The 22832-nt window shown below is 34.4% G+C and overlaps 5 protein-coding genes across 5 annotated transcripts; 2 read left to right on the top strand and 3 right to left on the bottom strand.

Annotated features, from left to right (window-relative positions):
• Positions 1-394: 394 nt before the first annotated feature.
• Positions 395-876, bottom strand: LOC111828574. Its single transcript, XM_023776847.1, has one exon. It carries the CDS (start codon positions 726-728, stop codon positions 555-557), a length of 174 nt encoding a protein of 57 aa, XP_023632615.1. The 5' UTR covers positions 729-876; the 3' UTR covers positions 395-554.
• A 3160-nt stretch (positions 877-4036) lies between these two features.
• On the bottom strand, positions 4037-6666 carry LOC17896722 (HVA22-like protein h). Its single transcript, XM_006305366.2, has 7 exons — positions 6370-6666; positions 5656-5696; positions 5463-5561; positions 5308-5364; positions 5159-5222; positions 4860-5066; positions 4037-4687 (listed from the first exon to the last, which is right to left on the bottom strand). The coding sequence occupies exons 2-7, from the start codon at positions 5685-5687 to the stop codon at positions 4217-4219; spliced, it is 930 nt and encodes a 309-aa protein (XP_006305428.1). The 5' UTR covers positions 5688-5696; positions 6370-6666; the 3' UTR covers positions 4037-4216.
• Positions 6667-8483: 1817 nt separating this feature from the next.
• LOC17900473 (endoglucanase 2) lies at positions 8484-10848 on the top strand. The gene is made up of 6 exons (XM_006307190.2): positions 8484-8862; positions 9022-9305; positions 9381-9815; positions 9906-10044; positions 10121-10287; positions 10387-10848. Exons 1-6 carry the CDS (start codon positions 8667-8669, stop codon positions 10717-10719), a joined length of 1554 nt encoding a protein of 517 aa, XP_006307252.1. The 5' UTR covers positions 8484-8666; the 3' UTR covers positions 10720-10848.
• A 757-nt stretch (positions 10849-11605) lies between these two features.
• Positions 11606-13917, top strand: LOC17900075 (ATP sulfurylase 2). Its single transcript, XM_006307314.2, has 5 exons — positions 11606-12294; positions 12497-12902; positions 12988-13248; positions 13356-13442; positions 13561-13917. The coding sequence occupies exons 1-5, from the start codon at positions 11744-11746 to the stop codon at positions 13699-13701; spliced, it is 1446 nt and encodes a 481-aa protein (XP_006307376.1). The 5' UTR covers positions 11606-11743; the 3' UTR covers positions 13702-13917.
• Positions 13918-14018: 101 nt separating this feature from the next.
• LOC17900138 (V-type proton ATPase 16 kDa proteolipid subunit) lies at positions 14019-15380 on the bottom strand. Its single transcript, XM_023789002.1, has 3 exons — positions 15230-15380; positions 14828-15113; positions 14019-14380 (listed from the first exon to the last, which is right to left on the bottom strand). Exons 1-3 carry the CDS (start codon positions 15306-15308, stop codon positions 14248-14250), a joined length of 498 nt encoding a protein of 165 aa, XP_023644770.1. The 5' UTR covers positions 15309-15380; the 3' UTR covers positions 14019-14247.
• Between the last annotated feature and the right edge of the window lie 7452 nt (positions 15381-22832).

Below are 22832 nucleotides of genomic sequence, written 5' to 3'. Positions count from 1 at the left end.
TAATCGAGGAAGTATATATATATACTATTATAGTATTGGATAAGAACAATTATAGTGGATAAGTGTAAACCATTGAAACACACACCATAGAATATATAACTTCTTTGAATTGTTTTTAATATGATCATTCTATTTAATTATTGCATATTATTTTCTGATAAGTTTTACCATGTTTTTTCAGACTATACCTTGCCGACAAATGTGTTACGCCTCACAAGATTTTACTTAAAAATTATCTGCAAGAGAAACCCTAGCTAGTTGTTTATACACAAAAACAATACTCACTTCTTTAAGAACAAATAAAAATTATCACAAGATTCCACTTTTTAGGATTAAAATCCTATACAGAAGTGGAAGGAAACAAAACATATATATATCAAAATCTCATAACAAATGACGATGAAGATGGTCTCTGATGAACTCCTTGTTATTTAGACATAGTTAACACGAGAACGAAGATCAAGCTAAGCATAATAATTACCACCACCATCTTTCATGACTCATGAGACATGTTCTTTAATCATCCGGTGGAATAAGATACAAAAGATAGAATATTAATTGTTGGTGGAGCCGGAAGAGATGCCAAGAACTCCAGCCCACACTTGTTTCCTCACTTTTGATCTCTGCGGCTGAATCCCAAAGGAGCCGCCACTTCCACCGCCACCTCCGCCGTTATTACCACTGCCGCCACCGTTCGTTGTTGAAGATTGGCTGCTAGGGTCGCTCATGTTTTTTTTTTGTTTTCTTGTGCTCGTTGATGCTTGCTAAGAGTATGAAAAGAAAAATAACTAAAAGTGGGATAATTATAGTAGTCGGGATCACAAGAGAAACACGAGAAGGAATCTTTTTTTTTTGTTTTCCCTACCGCCACTCTTATTTGTGCATTGGCATGGTAAAATATAATGTAAAAACTATTCAAGTTGGTACTTCTTTAGATTAATAATTGGATTGGTACAATAAGTTTTGGTATGAAACCTTATCTTGGAGATGGAATCCAACGGTGGATAATTAGGGAAGGCCATGTGTTACTCACTACACTCACTCTCACTCGTAGTCACTAGTCACTACGATAAATGTATTATCTTTTTTTGCAACAACATTATTTATTTATTAGAGATGCAGCCGCCACGCCACACACTCAACCTATATCACTCACAACACCATTATTGAGGCCTTCACTCATCAGCATGACGCATGCAGTTTGACGTCATGGCTACTCTTTTCTAAAGAGGAGAAAGAAGAAAACGAAATGTAGTAATTTGTCAAGTACGTACATTAATTAGTTAGAAGAAACCATTAAGAAGTCATACACGTATCAAAGAAAAATGGCGAAGTCATAAACAAAGTATTGGTCAAATTAGAACATAATTTGGACAACATATCTCTTGACCAAACGGATGTCGACTTTGACGATACTTTAGTGAAAACATCAAACGGAAGTCAAAACGAGAATAGCAAGTGTATCAACAAGATAATAATTGCCCAAAATGTATTCCTCATCATTTTTACCATTTCAGTCAGAGATAGGCCTGTGTGTGAGTTGTATGGGCCTTGCAATCAGCATCAAGAGAATAAGCTCAAACATATGCATAGGGTCAACCAACGTTTTAAGAAAGGAGTTATATACCACCACCACTGGTGGTCTTATATATCATTTGGTAGAATACAAATTCAAAGGATCCACCGTATATATAAACCTATGAAGTTCTTGTTATTATGATTATGGTGAGTTTAAGTAATGTTGATGGTTTTTTGTCAAAAAAAAAAAAAAAAAGTAATGTTGATGGTTTAAAACTTCAATGGTTCGTTTTATATGAATGGTGAATGAGTGCGAGCTAGTGTGTGTTAGTAGGAGCTCTCTGAAATGTCTTTTGCATAGTTTTGTGGTAGCATGTATATAAATATATTATAAAGTTTATTATAGCCTGTCTTGCGCATGTGTTTTGTTTGATTGTGATAACTTTGTTAGCATTCAAGAAATGGGAAAACAGTTTGACCTTTTTTTTTTTTTTTTCTTATTATAAATGTCCAATGGTTATTATGGAAAATTTAGAAATAGCTTTATGTTATTAAATTACATGGAACGAGACGAAGCTGTCGTTGACAATGCACGAAACATATTAATTGCCGAGGACGTCTGATCAACGGTTAATCACGAGCATGATGATCTAAGCCTACTAACTTGACTCGCATTCATAGTTATTATGATGATAATCTAACGAGGAACCCTAATATTCAAGAATATGATGATATTTAGCAAAAAAAAACCTAATTTTTTCTACACACAATATTATTCGCGTTTTGGGACTATAGATATCCTTTAATTTATAGTAGTTGCAAGAAACAATATATATATATATATATATATATATATATATATATATATATATATATTCAAAATCTCATAAGAAATGACGAATGATCTCCTTGCTGTTTTATTTAGACATATGGTTAAAACGAACGATGTTGATCAATATAATATTCAAGAATATATAATAATTTAACCACCACCATAATTATTTATTACTGATTACATGTTGTTAATTATCCGATGGAAGGAGATACAAAAAGATATTAAATATTAATTACTTATTGGTGGATTCGGAAGAAATGCCGAGAATTCCAGCCCACACTTGCTTCCTCACCTTTGATCTCAGCGGCTGAATCTCAAAGGAGCCGCCACTTCCACCGCCACCTCCGCCGTTACTTCCGCCGCCAGCTCCGCCGTTACTTCCGCCGCCAGCTCCGCCGTTACTGCTGCCGCCAGCTCCGCCGTTACTGCCGCCGCCATTGTTTCCCCCTACAGTAGTAGTTGTTGAAGATTTCCCGCTAGGGTCGCTCATGTTCTTTTTTGGTTTTCTTGTGCTCGTTGCTCGGGTGTGAAGAGTGCTCGTACAAAAGAAATGAAAAATAAAATATATAGAATTGTTGGATAATTTATAGTGTGAATGAAAGATGTAGAACTATTCAAGTTGGTACCTCTTTTAAGTAAATAATTGGTACTACTATCAGAGCATTTTCATGATGACAAAAAAAAAAAAGAAAAAAAAGAGCATTTCCATTGGGTGAGAAATCAGTATCTCATCAACTTAATATTATTTAATTTTATTTTTATTAGAAATTTTCATTAGTTATTTCTTAAGAGAAATTAAAATATATTCTAAACATAGTTACTGTATTAATTAGTTAGTTTTGAACATTTAAAATTACAACTAATTCAATATTAGTTTTTTATATTGTATTTACGTTAACTAAAAAAAAATATAGTAATATATAATTCAAACCTATGCATAATGAAATTTTATAATTAGATAATTATATATTAAATTTTATAAAAAAAAGGAAACTGACAATATATAATTTAAACTTATGCATAATGAAGCTTGATATTTAGATAATTTTATATTATGATTAATAAAAAATTGAAAATAACAACATATAATTTATGTAATCAGTATATAGATAGTTTAATTTTATGATTTCTAATAATTAAATGAAAACTATGTAGCATACGTCAATGTTTTGAGAAGAGAATATGTTACCCCTACTCATAGGTATGTATCTCATAATACTTTTAGTAAAAATCTCCTAATGTGAAACAATCTATACCACTCAGTCACCCAGAGTCTCGCAAAATTATAGAGGCCTTAACTCTTCAGCATTACGCATGAAAAATACGTACATTGTTTAGAAGAAACAATTAAGTATACAAAGTATGAAACAAGTGACGAAGTCATTAGCAATATACTGGTCAAATTATCTCTAGACAAAACGAATGTCGACGTTTATAACGATATTTGTGAAACATCAACCTTGAAGTCAAAATGTGAATACTAGCTGACAAAGACAGATACATTTAGTGTCCAATTTATATTTCACATGGGCTAGCAAATCAACAATCCCAAGAACATGCTAAACCAACGTTTAAGCAAGAGTTATATATTATGAAGAGTGTTTTTTTCTTTTCAATCGATATGTTTATAGACCATTGGAGAAAGACAGAGTCTTTTTCTATCCGTTGTATGATTCTTTTGGGAGGGTAACATGTTTTTCTTTCTCAGCTAATAACAGATCAAGATCCACTACGAGTCTAGAGTTTGAAAAATTTACATCGAACTAAAACGACAAGTAACACCGTTTAATAGAATCGATTGTTCCTGTTTTAGAAAGAACCCATTATAAGGCAATAGTTTTGAACTTGTTGTCTGTTTCCTGTTTAGCGCGGTACTCCCGTTGAACGAGCTTTCCTCAGACTCCCGCGAGTGACCCTTAGTGTTTCCTCCATTATCGTCTCTTTCGCAGATGACGCTCGTTGAATCGCAGACGCTGGTTGTGGTAACGCTGCAACAATTGGTGACGCTTTCTCTGCCTCTGTTGATAATGGCTGCGGCGGATCAGTGTTTGGTTTCATGGCGGTTGAGGGTGATGATGATGGTGGTCCTGGTGGAGATAGAGTAGTGAGTTTGGTTTGTGACACGTTTGCTTTTGCTTCCTTGGTCTCTGTTTGTAGTTGTTGCTGCTGCTTGCGTGGGGAGGATGAAAGTGGCTTTGGTGATGATATAGGTTCTTTGGTTTGAAGCTGTGGTTTCTTTGATTGCAGACGCCCTTGAGGATTGGAAGCTGCTTGGCTCGTCGTCTTAAGATCCGGTTGTTTCTGTTCCTCTTCTTGTTCTGCCTGCTTCTTTTCCTAATGAATCAAGAGACAATTCATTTAATTAATCAAGAGACACTCGTCAACATTATCATTTTTGTACAAGGAGAAACATATTTAATGATCTTCTAGTGAGCATAGAAGAAGATGAAAAGCATAAAGATCCATACTTGGCTGCTCTTTGTATCTTTTAAGTGCGTAATATTACCTTAGGCTGAGGTTTTGGTGTTGATTGTAGAGCTACAAAATGTAGGATTTCTGTGATTCTTGTTTGTCCATAGCACACTGCTTTTCTGCAGTATACAACTGCCATATCTCCAGCTTTGGTCCTTAGCTCAATCAAGTTACGGTCAATTTCATTTTCATGCTTCGCAACATATGGTCTAAAGAAGGAATCGTAAACGTATGTAGTTCCCTGTGGAAAGAAAGGAAAGTACAGTGAGATAGAAGTCAAATAGATCATATATGCCGGTACTGACTCTCTAGCTACCACTAATGTTTACTCACTCTGGTCTTGGGGAACCAAAGATATATGAAAAATGCCAGCTTTGCTTCGCTGTATAGCGGAACCCTTTCATGAAAACAGGACAGAAACAAAGTAAGTACATCATATATCTCTATTCATTTAAAAGCATTCCTATATCAATAACACCAACCAAGAAGCAAAAGCATCGCCAACTCTTTCGAAAATCGTCAAAGCAGCCACCAAAATCCTGCAACAAGTTTGAAAAGAAAACTAGACTTTACTACAAAAGAAGACTCAAAGCAGAAGCTCAAGATAAGAACAGATGAGAAACAAATCATCACAAACCAATATTGGCACCAGAATCGAAGCTGTTGCATCTCAGGCTTATTCTTTTCAACCGCTTTGTAGCATTCATAAGCAGGATACGCATATCCAAATACCATTCTGCCAACAAATGGATATCAAAATACAAAATTCACAAATTTATTTGATCAAGTAGTAATACTTTGGAACCTCAATGAAGAGATCAGATTCTTACACAAGTCCTCTTGTTAGAAACGATCCAATCATTGTGCACACCTGATAAAAAGGAACAACAAAAATATGATCATCACGACACAAATTTATATGAACATACAGCAAAGATGCGTAAGTAATACTATTTCAACCAACAAGAAGCAATACTCATAACAAGCAGAATCAATCAATGTACTAAACCCTACTACTATGTTACTTCTCCAGCTAATGATACATAACTTTTACAAACTCATATAGCTGGATCATCTAATGCTCTCAACCAACTACACATACTACTGAAGCACGAGAAATCATTAAAGTTGAATCCTAGGTACGAATGCACATTACTGTATGAAATCAACTCTTCTTAATCCTTACTGGCAAAATGAGATTAGTGTCGGCGAAAAAGAAAATTCAAAGGTGCTGGTGATTCAAGTGAACAAGATTTGGCTTCGAATTTGTTTGAATAATCTCAGAGCCCTCGACCTTGGAATTCGAATTCGAAAATCTTAAGCTACGAATCTAGAGAAGATGCACAAATTTGAAATCGATTGCAAACCAACCGACTAACTAAGACACAATAGTGCATCTGATACAGAAACTAAAACAAGGAAGTGAAGATTGATGATGAAGAGCTTCAAAATCGATCGCCATTGATAGAACAAACACATTCTCAAGCAAGAAGAAAATGAGGAATCCTATTTCTACTTCAACCGAATGAACAAATAAAAAATACCTCCTGAAGAAACAAACGAAGCTTCGGGCAGTGAATCGAATCGGAACACGTCTCAAATAGACTTCGACGGAAATTATTTGGAAACGTCGGCGGAGGGAAGAGATTGATCGGCGTAATGCGGCCGGAGACCGTTACGCAGACGGCGGCGAGAGCGAGAGAGCGGGGAAAGAGACAAAATGATTGTGAGGGAAAAAAGAAAAGAAAAAAAGGGTAAAATAATTAAAATAAAAAATAAAAAATTGTTGTGACTTTACCAGCGGTTGATTCACAAGTCACACTGTTTTTGGTTTTTTCGTTACGAGTCCTTTTCAAATATTTACTTTCTTTGAAATGGGGTTAAATTATCCACTGTGTTATGATATAGCGTACGCTATGATTCTTAGAGGTTAATCTTTCCTGAGTTTTGAAATGGACGGTTACGATCTCTTAGATCTGGGACCGGAAGGATGAGTCTACAGTAGTCACTTTGTACCTTATCGTTCCTAGTCTCTCTTATTATGATCCAAGCTTTTCTTGTGAAATCTGTGCTGGAATTATTATACATTTTACTAATTTGATCATCTTTTTTATTCATTGGATTCTTTTGATTTTTCTTATTTTGATTGTTTAATTTACATTATTTCCCTCTAATAATAATTAATGAGTATGGCTAAATTTGTTCATATAATTATGACAAAAAATGGTAGCTTTTCTTTTGATGAATTGAATTGGTGGATTTAATATTTTTTTTAACTAATTTTGGTCCCTTTTCCCATTGAATTCTATATAATTCGTTTTAATGTTATACACCATTTTCTACAAATAATAAATAATTGTAACTATATTTTACCAAAAAAATATATAAACAATAAGAATGGTTAAAGAACTTATAAAACTGATTTGGCATTTGTAAATATAAAAAGTTGGATATTTTATTGTTTTTTTGTGGCAAAAAACCTAAACAATTAAAGTAATGTGATATGAAAATTAGACTTTGGTTTTATGTTCTATCAAGTGAACTCATTCATTATGCATCATAGTCGACAGAGAGAGGATGAGGAGGGGTATTGTTTTCAATTATTAAAGCAAAGAAAAGTATGGTAGAACAGAAACACCAACGTCTATATATTCACAAATCACAACAACTTTACAATGACCACTCAGGCACTCAATGTAAAAATATATGGGGCCAAAATGTTAATGCCTTTTACAGAATTAATTAATTTTCATATGTTGTTGATACATTCCAAAAATCCTTCAAAAAGAGCATACTGTACTTTCAGTTTTTGTATTTTATAAAATAAAATAAAAATGTAAACGCAAACATGATTTACATTGATCCGTGAATTAAAATTAGAGTCTTATGGACTTATTCCAGGCCTGAACTAGAATTAAGGCCCAAGTGATTTGCTCTTAATTATACACAAAACCAAAACATAAAAAAATAAAATATGAAGCCCTAAAATTTGCCATATCTACTATATTCTTTAATTAGAAAGATAAAAAAAAAAAGTCATATTTTTGTGGGTTTAACTTTTGAAAGGGGTAGATATGACAATTTTCCCAAATATTTTTGAAGTGTTATGGGTTACAACTGCAATTTTTGGGATTTTTATTATACATTAACTAATGTGATCACTTTTTCATTGGATTTTACTAATTTGATATGTAAATTTCATTATATCTCCCTAATAATAATTAATGAGTATGGCTATATTTGTTCATATAATTTTGATAAAAAATGGTAGCTTTTCTTTTGATGAATTCTTTGGTGTCCAAATATTTCTAGTGTTTGGAAAATCTAAGTGACAAAAGATGAGCATACCAACCAAATTAACTCTTTAACGTCATTTGATCAGTATACAAAATTTGTTTACGCAATGAGACACAAAATTTGATCAAATATAAAATCTGAAAACCGGTATAGTTATATCTGTTTCTTTGTTAAATAAAAACCGGATTTGGTGGTTGGAGTTGACTAAACTCGTAAATGAATTTAACAAAAAAGTAAAAAAAAACCATTAGACGTCATAATCTCGCAACTACCAATCGCAGTCGCCCACATAGCTTCCTTCTATCCCAGGCAAGGGTACTCCCGTAATTACGAAAACAAATAGGCCAAAACGGGATCCCGTCCCGCGTGTGGTTTGATCAGTGTCGGTGCGGCCTTTCAGTATCCTCATTTTTAGCCAAAATCTGTTACTTGCTTCTTCTTCTTCTTCTTGAATCCCTAGATCTAGCAATGTCCATTGACATCTAGGCATCTAGCTCTGTTTTTTTCTTTCTTTCTAATATATCGTCGACCAAAGGAGAAGGAAATGGTGGCGAAACCAAAGTCAAGATGTTGTTGTTGTAGTTGGTTCATCGGTATCATCGTCTTGATCGCTGTAATTCTCGCTGTCATTTTCACATTCAGGCATCGATCAAACCACTCCGATGATGATAGTGGCTCCGTTGATAAGAAGTACGCCGATGCTCTCAAGATCGCTTTGCAATTCTTCGATATCCAGAAATGTATGTATTGCACCCACCCACCTCCATCCTTTTTCACATTTCTCCTTTCTTTGTTCGTCCTTGTCATGCGTATCTCTATTTCTCTATCTCCTGTTTCATCATATTTGAATTGCATTCGCTTTTGCCACAATGTATCTTTCATGTTTTTTCTTTATGCAGCTGGTAAGCTAGAGAACAACAAAATATCATGGAGAGGAGATTCAGGTCTTAAGGATGGAAGTGATGCAAGTATCGACCTTTCCAAAGGTTTATACGATGCTGGAGATCACATGAAGTTTGGTTTCCCTATGGCTTTCACTACTTCAGTTCTCTCCTGGTCCATTCTTGAGTACGGTGATCAAATGGCTTCCGTTAACCTATTGGACCATGCTAAAGACTCCCTCAAATGGACTACTGATTTCCTCGTCAATGCTCATCCCTCTCCAAATGTCCTCTATATTCAGGTGCACTGATGGTCGATAACATCGATATGTATGAATCTTTCATTAGAGTACTGATTGGTTTTTTTTATCATGGAGGTGGGAGATCCGGAGACGGATCATAAATGCTGGGATAGGCCAGAAACAATGTCTAGAAAGAGAACTCTTACCAAGATTGATACAAAGACTCCAGGGACTGAGGTTGCTGCAGAGACAGCAGCAGCCTTAGCTGCAGCATCTTTAGTCTTTAAAGAAAGCGATACCAAGTATTCAAGCACGCTTCTGAAGCATGCCAAGCAGTTGTTCGATTTCGCAGACAATCACAGGGGATCTTACAGTGTCAACATACCTGAGGTTCAGTCTTATTACAACTCAACTGGATATGGGGATGAGCTTCTTTGGGCTGCTTCATGGTTGTACCATGCAACAGAGGATAAAACATACCTTGACTTTGTGTCGAAAAATGGTGAAGAGTTTGGTAATTTTGGAAGTCCATCTTGGTTTAGTTGGGACAACAAGCTTCCAGGAACACATGTATAAAGACAAGGCACTTCCTAATTACAACCATGATTGGATGTTCTTGCTTGTTTGATTATAAAATTTGGTGTCTTCTTTCATTTGCAGATACTATTATCAAGATTAACCTTCTTTAAAAAGGGGTTATCAGGAAACAAAGGACTTCAAGGTTATAAAGACACAGCAGAAGCTGTCATGTGTGGCCTTATACCGAGCTCCCCAACGGCTACATCTAGTAGAACTGAAGGTACTTTTCTTACATCTCACGTTAACTCATTCACTAATGATAGAAATCTCTGAATCATTACCTGATGTTTGCATAGGTGGTCTAATATGGGTTAGTGAATGGAACGCACTGCAACACCCTGTGTCCTCAGCATTTTTAGCTACACTCTACAGTGACTATATGCTCACCTCTGGTATTAAGGAGTTTTCTTGCAGTGACCAATCCTTCAAACCTTCAGATCTCAGAAAATTCGCCAGATCTCAGGTCCATACATTTAGATTACTATATAGGAACGAGGTTACCGAAATGGTCTAAAATTTACATCAAAATCAGAGAACATATATAACTTGATACAATGTGCAGGCTGATTACATGTTAGGGAAAAATCCAGAGAAAATGAGCTATTTGGTTGGATATGGTGAGAAGTATCCAGAATTTGTGCATCATAGAGGAGCATCGATACCAGCTGATGCTAACACAGGATGCAAAGATGGATTCAAGTGGCTTAACTCAGAGGAACCAAATCCTAACGTAGCTTATGGTGCACTTGTTGGTGGACCGTTTTTGAACGACACGTTTATAGACGCGAGGAACAATTCTATGCAAAACGAGCCTAGCACTTACAACAGTGCTCTTGTCGTTGGTCTTTTGTCGAGTTTGGTTACTACGTCTTCCTCATTAGAGTCTTTTAAATGATATTTTTACTAATTAGAATCACACACCTTATTTGCTTAATCGTTCTATAAATGTATGTATGCATGAACGTGCTTTGATGTATGTATATGGTTTTCTATTGCATATAGTAAAATGTAGATATATGTGCTACTCCAGTGCCATACCATGCTCCAATCCTTGGGATTCTGCCCAAGCATGTTTGCTCTTTTCTCTTACGTCGAGAGAAAGAATTTGATGATTCATGTCGAAAAAATGAGAACTTTCACTTGAGGATACATCAAATGAGCATTGAGCACTCGTGTGAGGCTGAAAACGCATGTGTAGTGTGCGGGATATCATGAGGACGTGATGGAGAAGAATGGAGCTGCTGTACATGTGTATTTAAACTTGGGGTTTTTGGTGTGCGCTCTCAACAGTCATAAGTCATAACATAAACGTAACGTTATAAAAGGGAGTTGGCTAGGGATCAACACTAATCATAATTAACCTTCTCGTCCAATATCTCGACTAGAACTGTTAGAGGGGGTTTGGGTCAAACAACCACATTTAATAACCAAAAGAGAAAAATAGAAATCGGTTTCTGCATGCTCTTGGTGAAAATATAAACTGCGTGTTCTTTTTACCGTAATACTTTTTATTTTAAGTACAAATATTATTGATTTATGGTGTTCAATCTCATTAAATTCAATTTACATATTAGCACGGTATTACCAACCTAAACATGATCAAACCTCAAGAAGGGCTTCATGATAAATAAGCCCAATATTGGAGATTGGAAAACGAAATGGTCCCCAAGAAGGGCCCAAAAAACAAAAACAAAGAGAGGGTGAAAAAGACAATTCACACAAAAAGGCAAAAATTAGATCCACAAAACCAAAAATTCCAACAACTAAAAAAAGCAAAGAGCCAAAAGTGGAATTAATAACGTGTGGATGATCTGGGTCTTGAGTCTGAGTCTTTGTTCTTCCTCCAACATGTTCGACCAAATCTCACCTTCACTCTTCACTCTCTACTCTCCACTTCTCTCGCGTAGCAGCAGCTATCCATGTCTCTTCTGATCAGATCCTCCTACGTTTCACACCTCACTCTCTTCCAACCTAGATACTCAAAATCATCCTCCTTCTCCGATCAAATCCCCTTCGTTTCTTCTTCTTTTAATCACAACCCTTTTCTCAATTTGGTTTATAAACGAAACCCAATAATGCAATCTGTTTCTTCTTCGAAAATGACTGTTAAGAGCTCCTTGATTGACCCAGACGGTGGTGAATTGGTGGAATTGATTGTACCGGAATCGGAGATTGCGGCGAAGAAAGCTGAATCAGAGACGATGCCTAAAGTGAAGCTGACGAAGATTGATCTTGAGTGGGTACATGTGATCAGCGAAGGTTGGGCTAGTCCTTTGAAAGGGTTCATGAGAGAAGATGAGTATTTGCAAAGTTTGCATTTTAATTCTCTTCGGTTAAAAGATGGGACTTTTGTGAACATGTCATTTCCTATTGTTCTTGCCATTGATGATCAGACTAAGGAACTGATTGGTTCATCCCAGAATGTTGCTCTTGTTAACCCTCAAGGAGATATCATTGGTTCTCTACGAAGGTAAAAATATATATCTCAATTTTTAGAACGTTGTTGGTGGCTTTATATGGAGTCTTTGATAGCTATGGAATTGAACAAACTCGACTTTAATCTACTTCTCTCTGTTCTTTTTGTATATGAAAGTTTCTTCCTTTGTTGATTTGTGACCATGTTTTTTGAAGTAATTGACTTTTTGTTATGAATCTTTGGTTGTGGATTGCAGTGTAGAGATATACAAACACAACAAGGAAGAAAGGATAGCTCGAACTTGGGGAACTACTTCTCCAGGATTGCCTTATGTGGAAGAATACATTACTCCATCTGGAAACTGGTTGATTGGTGGCGATTTACAAGTTTTTAGTCCGATTAAGTACAATGACGGTCTTGATCATTACAGGCTCTCTCCCAAACAGCTTAGGAAAGAATTCGATAATCGTCAAGCGGATGCTGTTTTCGCATTCCAGTTAAGGAATCCCGTGCACAATGGCCATGCTCTGCTGATGAATGATACCCGGAAAAGACTACTGGATATGGGTTACAAGAACCCTATTCTCTTGCTTCATCCTTTGGGAGGTTTCACGAAAGCTGACGATGTTCCTCTTGATGTTCGAATGGAACAACATAGCAAGGTGAATAATTCACTGGTCTTTCTCAAGTTTGTCTTCCTTATTGTTGTATCGATAGATTATGAGTTTATTCATTTGTGATGTGTAGGTTCTAGAAGATGGAGTTCTTGACCCAGAAACTACTATTGTCTCAATATTTCCATCTCCAATGCACTATGCTGGTCCAACTGAAGTTCAATGGCACGCCAAGGCTAGGATCAACGCCGGTGCCAATTTCTACATTGTAGGTCGTGATCCTGCAGGAATGGGCCATCCTACTGAGAAGAGAGATCTTTATGATCCTGATCATGGGAAGAAAGTCTTAAGCATGGCCCCTGGACTTGAGAAACTAAATATTCTTCCATTTAGGGTACATAAAATAATATCTGACTGCAAACCAAAGTTTCTTGATTAGCTCAAACGATGCAGCTTCAGTTCTCAATCATGTGTTATTTGTCTGTGATTTTATTTTTTCAGGTTGCAGCTTATGATACAATCGAGAAGAAGATGGCATTTTTTGATCCTTCTCGTGCAAAAGAGTTCCTTTTCATTTCTGGAACAAAGGTAAGAGACACAGTTTCAAGTCTTTTGATTCTTACTTAAGTCTCCAATTTTCAAAATTATTCTTGATTGAGATTACATCTCTTGAGTTTTTTTCTCGATTTTTTTGTTTTGCTTACAGATGCGAACTTATGCAAGAACAGGGGAGAATCCTCCGGACGGGTTTATGTGTCCGAGTGGATGGAATGTTCTTGTCAAATACTATGCGAGCTTGCAAGAAACTGAAGAATCATCAAAACAACAAGCCGTTGTTTCAGCCTAAAGAATCTAATTGAAGCTCCTTAGTGATGATTTTTAATGAGGCTTTTGTTTCACCTTTCATTGCTGAAGCTACTACCTTTGGATCCATGTTTTTGTCTAGTGGAAACTCACAAATGTTTTGCAAACTCGAAACCAAATAATGTTCTTGATGATAAGAGAAGTTTGTTAATAATAATTTTAAGGTTTCAATAAAATTTAACGGTCTCCTCTTTTTCTATGTCAATTCATACTTTTTGAGTGAAAAGAGAACAAAAAATCACAAAGAGAACTTTGTTGCTAGGACTTTGTTTGAAGAGCTGCTACAAAAAGGCTTCAAAATCATTGAATGGTCATATTTTTATTACTTATTGATGTATCCATAATTCCATATAGTGTGCAAAAGAAAGAAAGAAATGGTTTTGAAACCAAAAGTCAAATAATTTTCACCCATGGTGTTTGTTTTCATGAGAAACTCAACTCACAATACCACAAAAGAAAACTGATAGCAAAATAAACCAAAAACATTACAAGGATTTAAGCTCATATGGGATAGATACTTTTGATTTCTTCAATCGGCTCTAGATTGACCAGCTCGAGAAGAGAGAATGATACCAACGATGAGACCGTACAGAGCAAGTGCTTCAGCAAAGATGAGAATCAGAATCATTCCCACGAACAACTTTGGTTGTTGCGCATTGGCTCTGCATCACACAAAGACACGAGTTTACAAAGACAAACATCTTCTCCCACATTATGCACTTACTCTCACAGTCAGCATTAAGTAAAAAAGATTCAATCATTTTAGCTGTTAACAAAAACTAACACAACCAGTTTCTAAGACCAAAGTAAAAGACTTAAATATAACAAATCAAGAAAGAAGAGTTTCAGTATGATAAGAACTAAGCTCAGACATGGAGAGAGCTCTCGTGCTATTAAATCAATCAAAAAACTACCTTGCTGTTCAAATTCATCACAGGATCATAAAAGTTCGAATCTTTTAGTGAATCATAAAAGAATCGAGCTTTGACAGATAATAAAACCAAACCAAGCCTCAGCTATGCTATGAAAAGTTCAACATATCAGAACAAATTTGAATTAGCCAATTGATGATATCGTGGAATCAAAACAGAGAGATTTAATAGAGTTACCTAACACCAGCATCGCCGACGATTCCAATAGCCATACCGGCGGAGAGACCAGCGAGACCACAAGCAAGACCAGAGGAGAGGTGGGCATAGCCATCGAAGAGATAGTAAGACTTAGCCTTAGGGTTGATTCCAGTACTGATGATAACAGCAATGATGAGACCATAAATACCCAAAACACCAGCCATAACCACAGGAACAATAGATTTCATCACAAGCTCTGGTCTCATCACACCCATCGACGCTACACCAACCCCGCTCTTTGCTGTACCGTACGCTGCTCCCATACCTGAAACATATTCCGACCGAATCGGATCAGATTAGATCAAATTCAAATCGGTGATTCAATTTGTGCGAAATGAGAAAAAAAAGAGATCGGCAAATTGGAAATCAAATGATTGTTACAGGAGAAAACGAGAGCGGCGGCAGCGCCGAGGAATCCGAAGAAAGGAGCAGTTTCATCGCCGCTGAAACTTGAAGCCATGGCTCGTCCGATGAGATCTGATCGGGGAAAAGAGACAAAAAAAAAATTGTGTTTTGAAGATTTGGGAGAGAAACAGAGAAACCAATCTTTTGTTTCGGCAATAAATGATTTGATTTTGATTGTTTAGTCATTGCCGGCCTGTGAAATTAAACCGGACTTAAGTTAGCTAACCCACCTAAACCGAACCGTACCAAATTGGAAATAGACGGTTAGTGACATGCATGACTCTCATTTCATTGACATACTAGGTAATGTCCCGCGCATATGCGCGGATTGTTATATATTTATTTAATTAATTTTAATTTATTTATTACTTATAAAAAATAGATTAAATAAATTTCAATACTTATGACATTTTTACATTTTATTTATTTAAATCATACAATAGAAGCATACATCCATATCTTTTGAATTTATTCGTTGATTAAGTGTTCAATTTTGATAGTAATTTTCTTTAGTACTTTTAAGTATTTTTTGATAAAACAATAATATTGTTAATGATAAAAATAGGAATGATATTGGGAGAATATAAAAAATACCAGTTTTTAAATTTATCCCATTTTCAAACTTTATCAAAACAACCAATAAAAATGTTGAAATTTATCCAAATATGTGTATAAACTTATAAATATACACACAAATTACCTTTATTTGTGTATAAAATTTTATTTATTTCACTGTCTTACAAATTGGTTTGAATATAAGAAAAAATTATTTTGTAAAAATAATTACATACTTTGAAAATAAAATAAATATACATGAATATGTGAGAAAGAAAAAAACATCTAAAGTAAAACAATGAAGATGGTTTATTTAGCTTGATTTTCTTATGGTGCGATGGTCAGAATTCAATAAAGTAATTTCCTTATAGCTATAAAATATTATTATACATATGTATTACACATTTAATAGTATAAAAAATAATGAAAAAATGAAGAAGTACATAAAATAAAGAAGAAATATAATTGAAAACAAAAGTTTTAACCAAATATATAATCAAGCTCTTACAATGATATCTTAATTGAGCTTTCAACCCATGCAAGAACATTAAAAATTAAACAAAAAAAAATATTGAGAATATCAGATATGGTGGAGGAGGATGTAAAAATGAGTATTTATAAGATAAAATATGATGTAAGTTATAATTCTAAAATAATTAAATTAGAGGAGTTATAATTATATTTTATAGCGTGTTAACTGAAATTGAATGGAGTAAACAAATAGTCAATTGAAAGGTTATATAATTTAAGTTACAATTAAATAGTAAAGTGTGTATTTCAAGTATGAATTAAAGTATATGACTAAATGTGTTAGATATTTGGTTTAATTAAAAATAAATATTATAATTAAAAAATAAATGCTAAATGGACCAATAAGGAGAGAGTGAAACCTTAAAAATTCCCAAGAAATAATTTTATTTTTAATCTCTTTTTATATTCCTCTTATTTTAATTATATTTTTTCATCCTTGTAGTATATATAATAGATAGAAAATGGAATATCAAATTGTTTTTTAGATAGGAAATCAAGTATAAAATTCAAAGTTAAAACAAATTATAATGTTCTTTGTATTATTATATGTTGAATCACAACCTAAATATAAGAATCATTATTCTTAAAAGAATGTCTTACAAATTGGTTTGATAATTATATAACAAAAAGTTTATTTTGTTAAAAAGTTACATACTTTTAAAAATAAATTAAACATACATGAATATGTGAGAAAGAAACAAACATCCAAAGTAAAAGAATGAAGATGGTTTCTTTAGCTTGATTATCTTATGGTGCGATAGTCGGAAATTAATATTTTTGAATCTCATCAATAAAATAATTTCTTATAACTATAAAATATTATTATATATATGTATTACATCTAAAAATATTAAAAAATGAAAAAATGAAGAAATACATAAACAAAAAATAAATAAAATTGAAAACAAAAATTTAAACCAAATATTTAATCAAACTCTTACAATGACATCTTAATTGAGTTTTCATCCCATGCAAGAACATTAAAAAATAAAACAAATAAAATATTGAGGGTATCAGATATGGTGGAGAACGATGTAAGAATGACTATTTATAGGATAAGAAATGATGTAAGTTACATTTTTAAAAGTCATAATTATAATTTATAGTGTGTTTAATGGAAATTCAATAAAGAAAATCAATAGTCTTTGAAATTTTATATAATTTCAGTTACATTTTAGTAGTAAAGTGTGGATTTCAAGTATGAACTTATATGAATGTGTTAGATATTTGGTTTAATTTAAAATAAATATCATAATTAAAAAATAAATGCTAAATGGACCAATAAAGAGAGAGTGAAACCTTAAAAATTCCCAAAGAATAATTTTATTTTTTAATTTGTTTTTATATTCCTCTTAATTTAAGCTATATCTCTAGGTTTAATTATATTTTTCATCGTTGTAGTATATATAATCGATAGAAAATTGAATATCAAATTGTTTTTTATATAGGAAATCAAGTATAAAATTCAAAGTTAACAAAAATTATAATGTTGTTTATATTATTACATGTTGAATCACAAACAAAATATAAGGATCATTATTCTTAAAAGAATGTCTTACAAATTGGTTTATTTATTATATAACAAAAAGTTTATTTTGTTAAAAAATTACATACTTTTGAAATTAAAATAAATATACATGAATTTGTGAGAAAGAAACAAACATACAAAGTAAAATAATGAACATGGTTTCTTTAGCTTGATTTTCTTATAACCATAAAATATTATTATACATATGTATTACATTTAAAAATATAAAAAACAATGAAGACATAAAGAAATACATAAAATAAATAAAATTGAAAACAAAAGTTTAAACTAAATAATTAATCAAACTCTTGCAATGATATTTTAAATGAGTTTTCACCCCATGCAAGAACTTAAAAAAAAAAAACAAAGAGAATAATGAAGATATGAGATATGAGATATGGTAGAGAAGGATGTGAGAATGACTATTTATATGATAAGAAGTGATGTAAGTTACATTTTTAAAATAATTAAATTAGAGTAGTTATAATTATAATTTATAGTGTGTTTAATTGGAATTCAATAAAGAAAACCAGTAGTCTTTGGAAATTTATATAATTTTCAGTTTCATATTAGTAGTAAAGTGTGAATTTAAAGTATGAATTAATGTATATGATTAAATGTGTTTTTTGTTTAATTATAAATAAATATTATATTTTAAAAAATAAATACAAAATGGAACAATAAAGAGAGTGAAACCTTACTTTTATATATATGATTTTAAATAATTTTCCACCAATAAGGCTTATAAAATTTGTTGAATGATATATGATTAAGTTCTTTCATTTTTTTTTGCCATTTGATTATAACTTATAGTGTAATTAAATTTTGTATTAAATGATTGTCATAAACATTTATTTATTTATTTATTTTGTTCAATGATATATGATTAAGTCCTTTCATTTTCTTTGCCATTTGATTATAACTTATAGTGTAATTAAATTTTGTATTGAATGATTGTCATAAACATTTATTTAATTTAAAAAAGAAAATTAAAGTCTTAAATATTTTTCCACCAATAAGGAGAGAGTGGAACCTTACTTTTATATATATGATTTGTTTCTTTGGAGTTTTGCAATGCGACATATGCACAAATTTCTAATTCTGCAAAAGTAAAGAGTCGAAATATTTTCCTTGCCGATGTTTTTGTACTAGGAAATTTTTATCTAATAAGTGTTGGCAAATAAAATATACGAATGTAAATACTTAGAGAATTCTTCTAGTAAGTGTTGGCAAATAAAATATACGAATGTAAATACTTAGAGAATTCAACATATTAGGCCCTCGGCGCACACAACTTGTTTTTTAATGTATTTTTCAGCACACACAATTTAGATACAGTGGATCGTGACATATCCTTCTAATCATGTTCTAAAAATTGGATTAAACATTTTTAAAGAAAATCAAATAGTTTTAATAATCATTAATTAAGTCAACAGAACTTATAAAGTATGGGGGAAAATAAATTATAACATGAACAGGTTCCAAACCAAATCTTCTTCTTTTTTGACTTCTTAAAACAAAATCTAATAATAACCCATTAAATATCTGTATATATATACACATATATGATAACGCTGTTGAAGTTTTCAGCTTATCTTAAGTCAGAGAAACTTGCTTGTTAAGAATAGTTAACCTAAGATTCGTTTTTGTGTTTTGTGTTTAACAGAGATGAGAAGAAGAAGAAGAAGAAGAAGAAGAAGAAGACACAGGGATTTACAAGTTCCCAAAGCCAACGTGGTTAATGTACGTCTTGGTGAGCTAAACCCGTTCACAAGGATTTCATTAAGCGTTTAATACCGAGTACAAGAAACCAGACAAGATCATAAACCAAGAGAGAATCAACACTAGCTAAAGGAGAAGATAAGTTCAACCTCTAAACTATGATGCTCTCTAGACCTTTCTGCTTGCTACTCACGCTCCTCTCTCTCTTTGTCATTGCCTCACCTTGTTCCTTTTATACACCTCATGTGTGTTCCCCTTTTACAGCTCACACATTTAACCTAGCGTAACACACGCCGTTACCATTGTTGCAGTGTACCCGTACGTCACAGGTGAAGACAAAGTCTGAGAGCCGACCAAACAGCTTTAGACCGTTGCTGCTTTTAGTCTCTTGATGGGCCTATGAATGTGACAAAAGGCCCAACACCTTAACTCTGGCCTGTTAAGATAGGAACTGGATCGAATACTCACATTCTCCACCTCGATCAATTCCTTCAATCCGAGAAGAAAAGAGCTTCCTTTTTCCTTCTCCTTTGTTCCGACCATCCGCCGGAACCCTAGCTCTTTCGATCCGAGCTAGATTTAGTGTCTGAGTACTCTCAGATCACTTCTTGCATCCTCAAACTTCTTCACCTGTAAAGATTTTGTGAGGAAGTCTGCTGGATTGATGCTTGTATCAATCTTCGTCACAATTACATCCCCCTCTGCTATCACGTCTCTAATGAAGTGATACTTCACCTGGATGTGTTTTGTTCTTTCGTGGAAGACGCTGTTCTTGGCTAAGCAGATCGCACTTTGCGAGTCACTGAAGATCTCGGCTGCTCGTTGCGGATAACCCAGCTCACTGGTAATCCTCTTAACCCACAAAGCTTCTTTTGTTGCCTCTGCTAAGGCCATATACTCTGCTTCCGTTGATGATAATGATGCGATTGATTGCAGCCCTGACCTCCAGCTGACCGTATTGCCACCCACTTGGAAAGCGTAGCCTGTGATGGACCTTCTTCGATCAATGTCAGTAGCGTAATCGCTGTCACAAAATCCCTTTACTTCGAACTTGTCAGATTTCTTGAAAGTCAATCGACAGTTCGAACTTCCTCTTAGATATCTTAATATCCATTTAACCGCTTCCCAATGTTGTATGTTAGGTGAGCTCATGAAGCGGCTAACCAGACCAACAGCGTGTGCAATGTCAGGACGCGTTCCGACCATTGCGTACATCAGGCTCCCGACTGCAGAAGCATAAGGTATGTTCCTCATCTTTACTTCTGTTTCAGTTCTATCTTCTTCTGGAGTCCTATATAGTTTGAAATGACATCCCATTGGGGTTTGAACTGGCTGTGCATCAGCCATTCCAAAATTCCTTAGGACTTTCTCAATATAGGTTTCTTGGGATAGTGTTAGAGTACCTTTTGCCCTGTCTCTGACAATATCCATCCCTAGAATTCTTCTTGCTGGTCCCAAATCTTTCATTTCAAATTCTCTGCTCAGAAGCTCCTTTACCCTTTCTACTTCTGTTGGATCTTTAGCCGCAACTAACATGTCATCTACATAGAGAAGTAGATAAACATATTTCCCCTCATCATAACACTTGAAGTACACACAAGAATCATAATCACTTCTTGAAAACTTCTGTGCCTTCATAAACTTATCAAACCGCAAGTTCCATTGCCTTGGTGACTGCTTGAGCCCATACAGAGATTTTTGAAGTAAACAGACTTTATTCTCCCCTTTAGAGTACCCTTCAGGCTGTTCCATAAGTACCCTTTCCTCGAGATTTCCATGTAAGAAAGCTGTTTTGACGTCCAACTGTTCTAACTCAAAATCTTCTTTAACCACCATTGATAACATTAACCGGATGGTTGTATGCTTTACCACAGGTGAGAAAACTTCATTGTAATCAATCCCCTCAACCTGTGCATATCCCTTTGCTACCAATCTCGCCTTAAACCTTGGCTCTTCAACCCCTGTTATCCCTGGTTTTAACTTGAATACCCATTTACATCCAATCACCTTCTGCCCTTCTGGTCTCTCTATTAGTTTCCAAGTCTGATTCTTTTCATGTGAGGCCATCTCCTCATCTGTTGCACCTTCCCAAAATGACTTGTTCTTCCCTCCCATGGCTTCTTTAAAGGTCCATGGCTCTTCAACCTCTACAATATCAGCCATAAAAAGTGCATAGGCTGCCACATCACAGTCATCAAACCTACTTGGTGGTTTGATTGTTCTTCTAGTTCTATCTCTGGTTAAAAGATAGTTACCAAGCTCGGGAGATGAATTTCCAGGTTCTTGAGCTTGACTGGAACCATTTTCATCTCCACTACCTGAAGTAGCTCCACCTCCAGTGGATGATTCACCTTGCTCTCTAATTTCAACATTTCTGCCTGTTTCTTCTGATAGTGTAACGTCAACCTTTTCCTTTCCTTTTGAAGTAGTTACTCTATCAGAATCCCCAGTTTCCTTTCCAATGTCTTTGTAGAGAGTATCTTCCCAAAATGTAACATCTCTGCTGATGATGCATCTCCTTTCTTCTTGACTCCAAATTCTGTAGCCCTTGACTCCTTGTGGATATCCCATGAAAATCCCCTTCTTGGCTCTTGGCTTTAGCTTTCCCTGATCCACATGATAATACACCAAACAACCAAATCTCTTCATATGCTCATAATCTGGTTTTGAACCTGTCCAAAGCTGTTCTGGAACCTCAAAGTTCAAAGGAGTTGATGGTGTCTTGTTTATCATATAAACCACAATTGAAGTAGCTTCAGCCCAAAATGTTTCTCCCAAACCTGTTTCACTCAGCAAACTTCTTACTTTCTCCAAGATTGTCCTGTTTAATCTCTCAGCAATCCCATTCTGCTGTGGAGTGTAGGGACACGTCTTATGCCTGAGAATACCATGAGTTTTGCAGTGATCATCAAATGCCTTGTTGCAGTACTCAAGACCGTTGTCAGTCCTTAGGGTTTTTAGTTTCTTTCCACACTGATTCTCAACCAGAACTTTCCACTCAACAAACTTGCTGAAAGCTTCATCCTTAGTTTTAAGAAAATACACCCACACCTTCCTTGAGTAGTCGTCTACAAAAGAGATATAGTACTGACATCTTGATAGGCTTGGAATAACATTTGGAGACCCCCAAAGATCAGAGTGAACATACTCCAGTCGTTCCTTAGAAGTATGCTTTCCTGTTTTGTAAGACAGCTTGTGAAACTTTCCCAGAACACAATATTCACAATTTGTTAACTCTGAGAT

This window comes from Capsella rubella, unplaced genomic scaffold (assembly GCF_000375325.1).
Source record: "Capsella rubella cultivar Monte Gargano unplaced genomic scaffold, Caprub1_0 scaffold_1, whole genome shotgun sequence".
Classification (NCBI taxonomy): Eukaryota; Viridiplantae; Streptophyta; class Magnoliopsida; order Brassicales; family Brassicaceae; genus Capsella; species Capsella rubella.
This window is presented reverse-complemented; position numbering and strand designations above follow the sequence as displayed.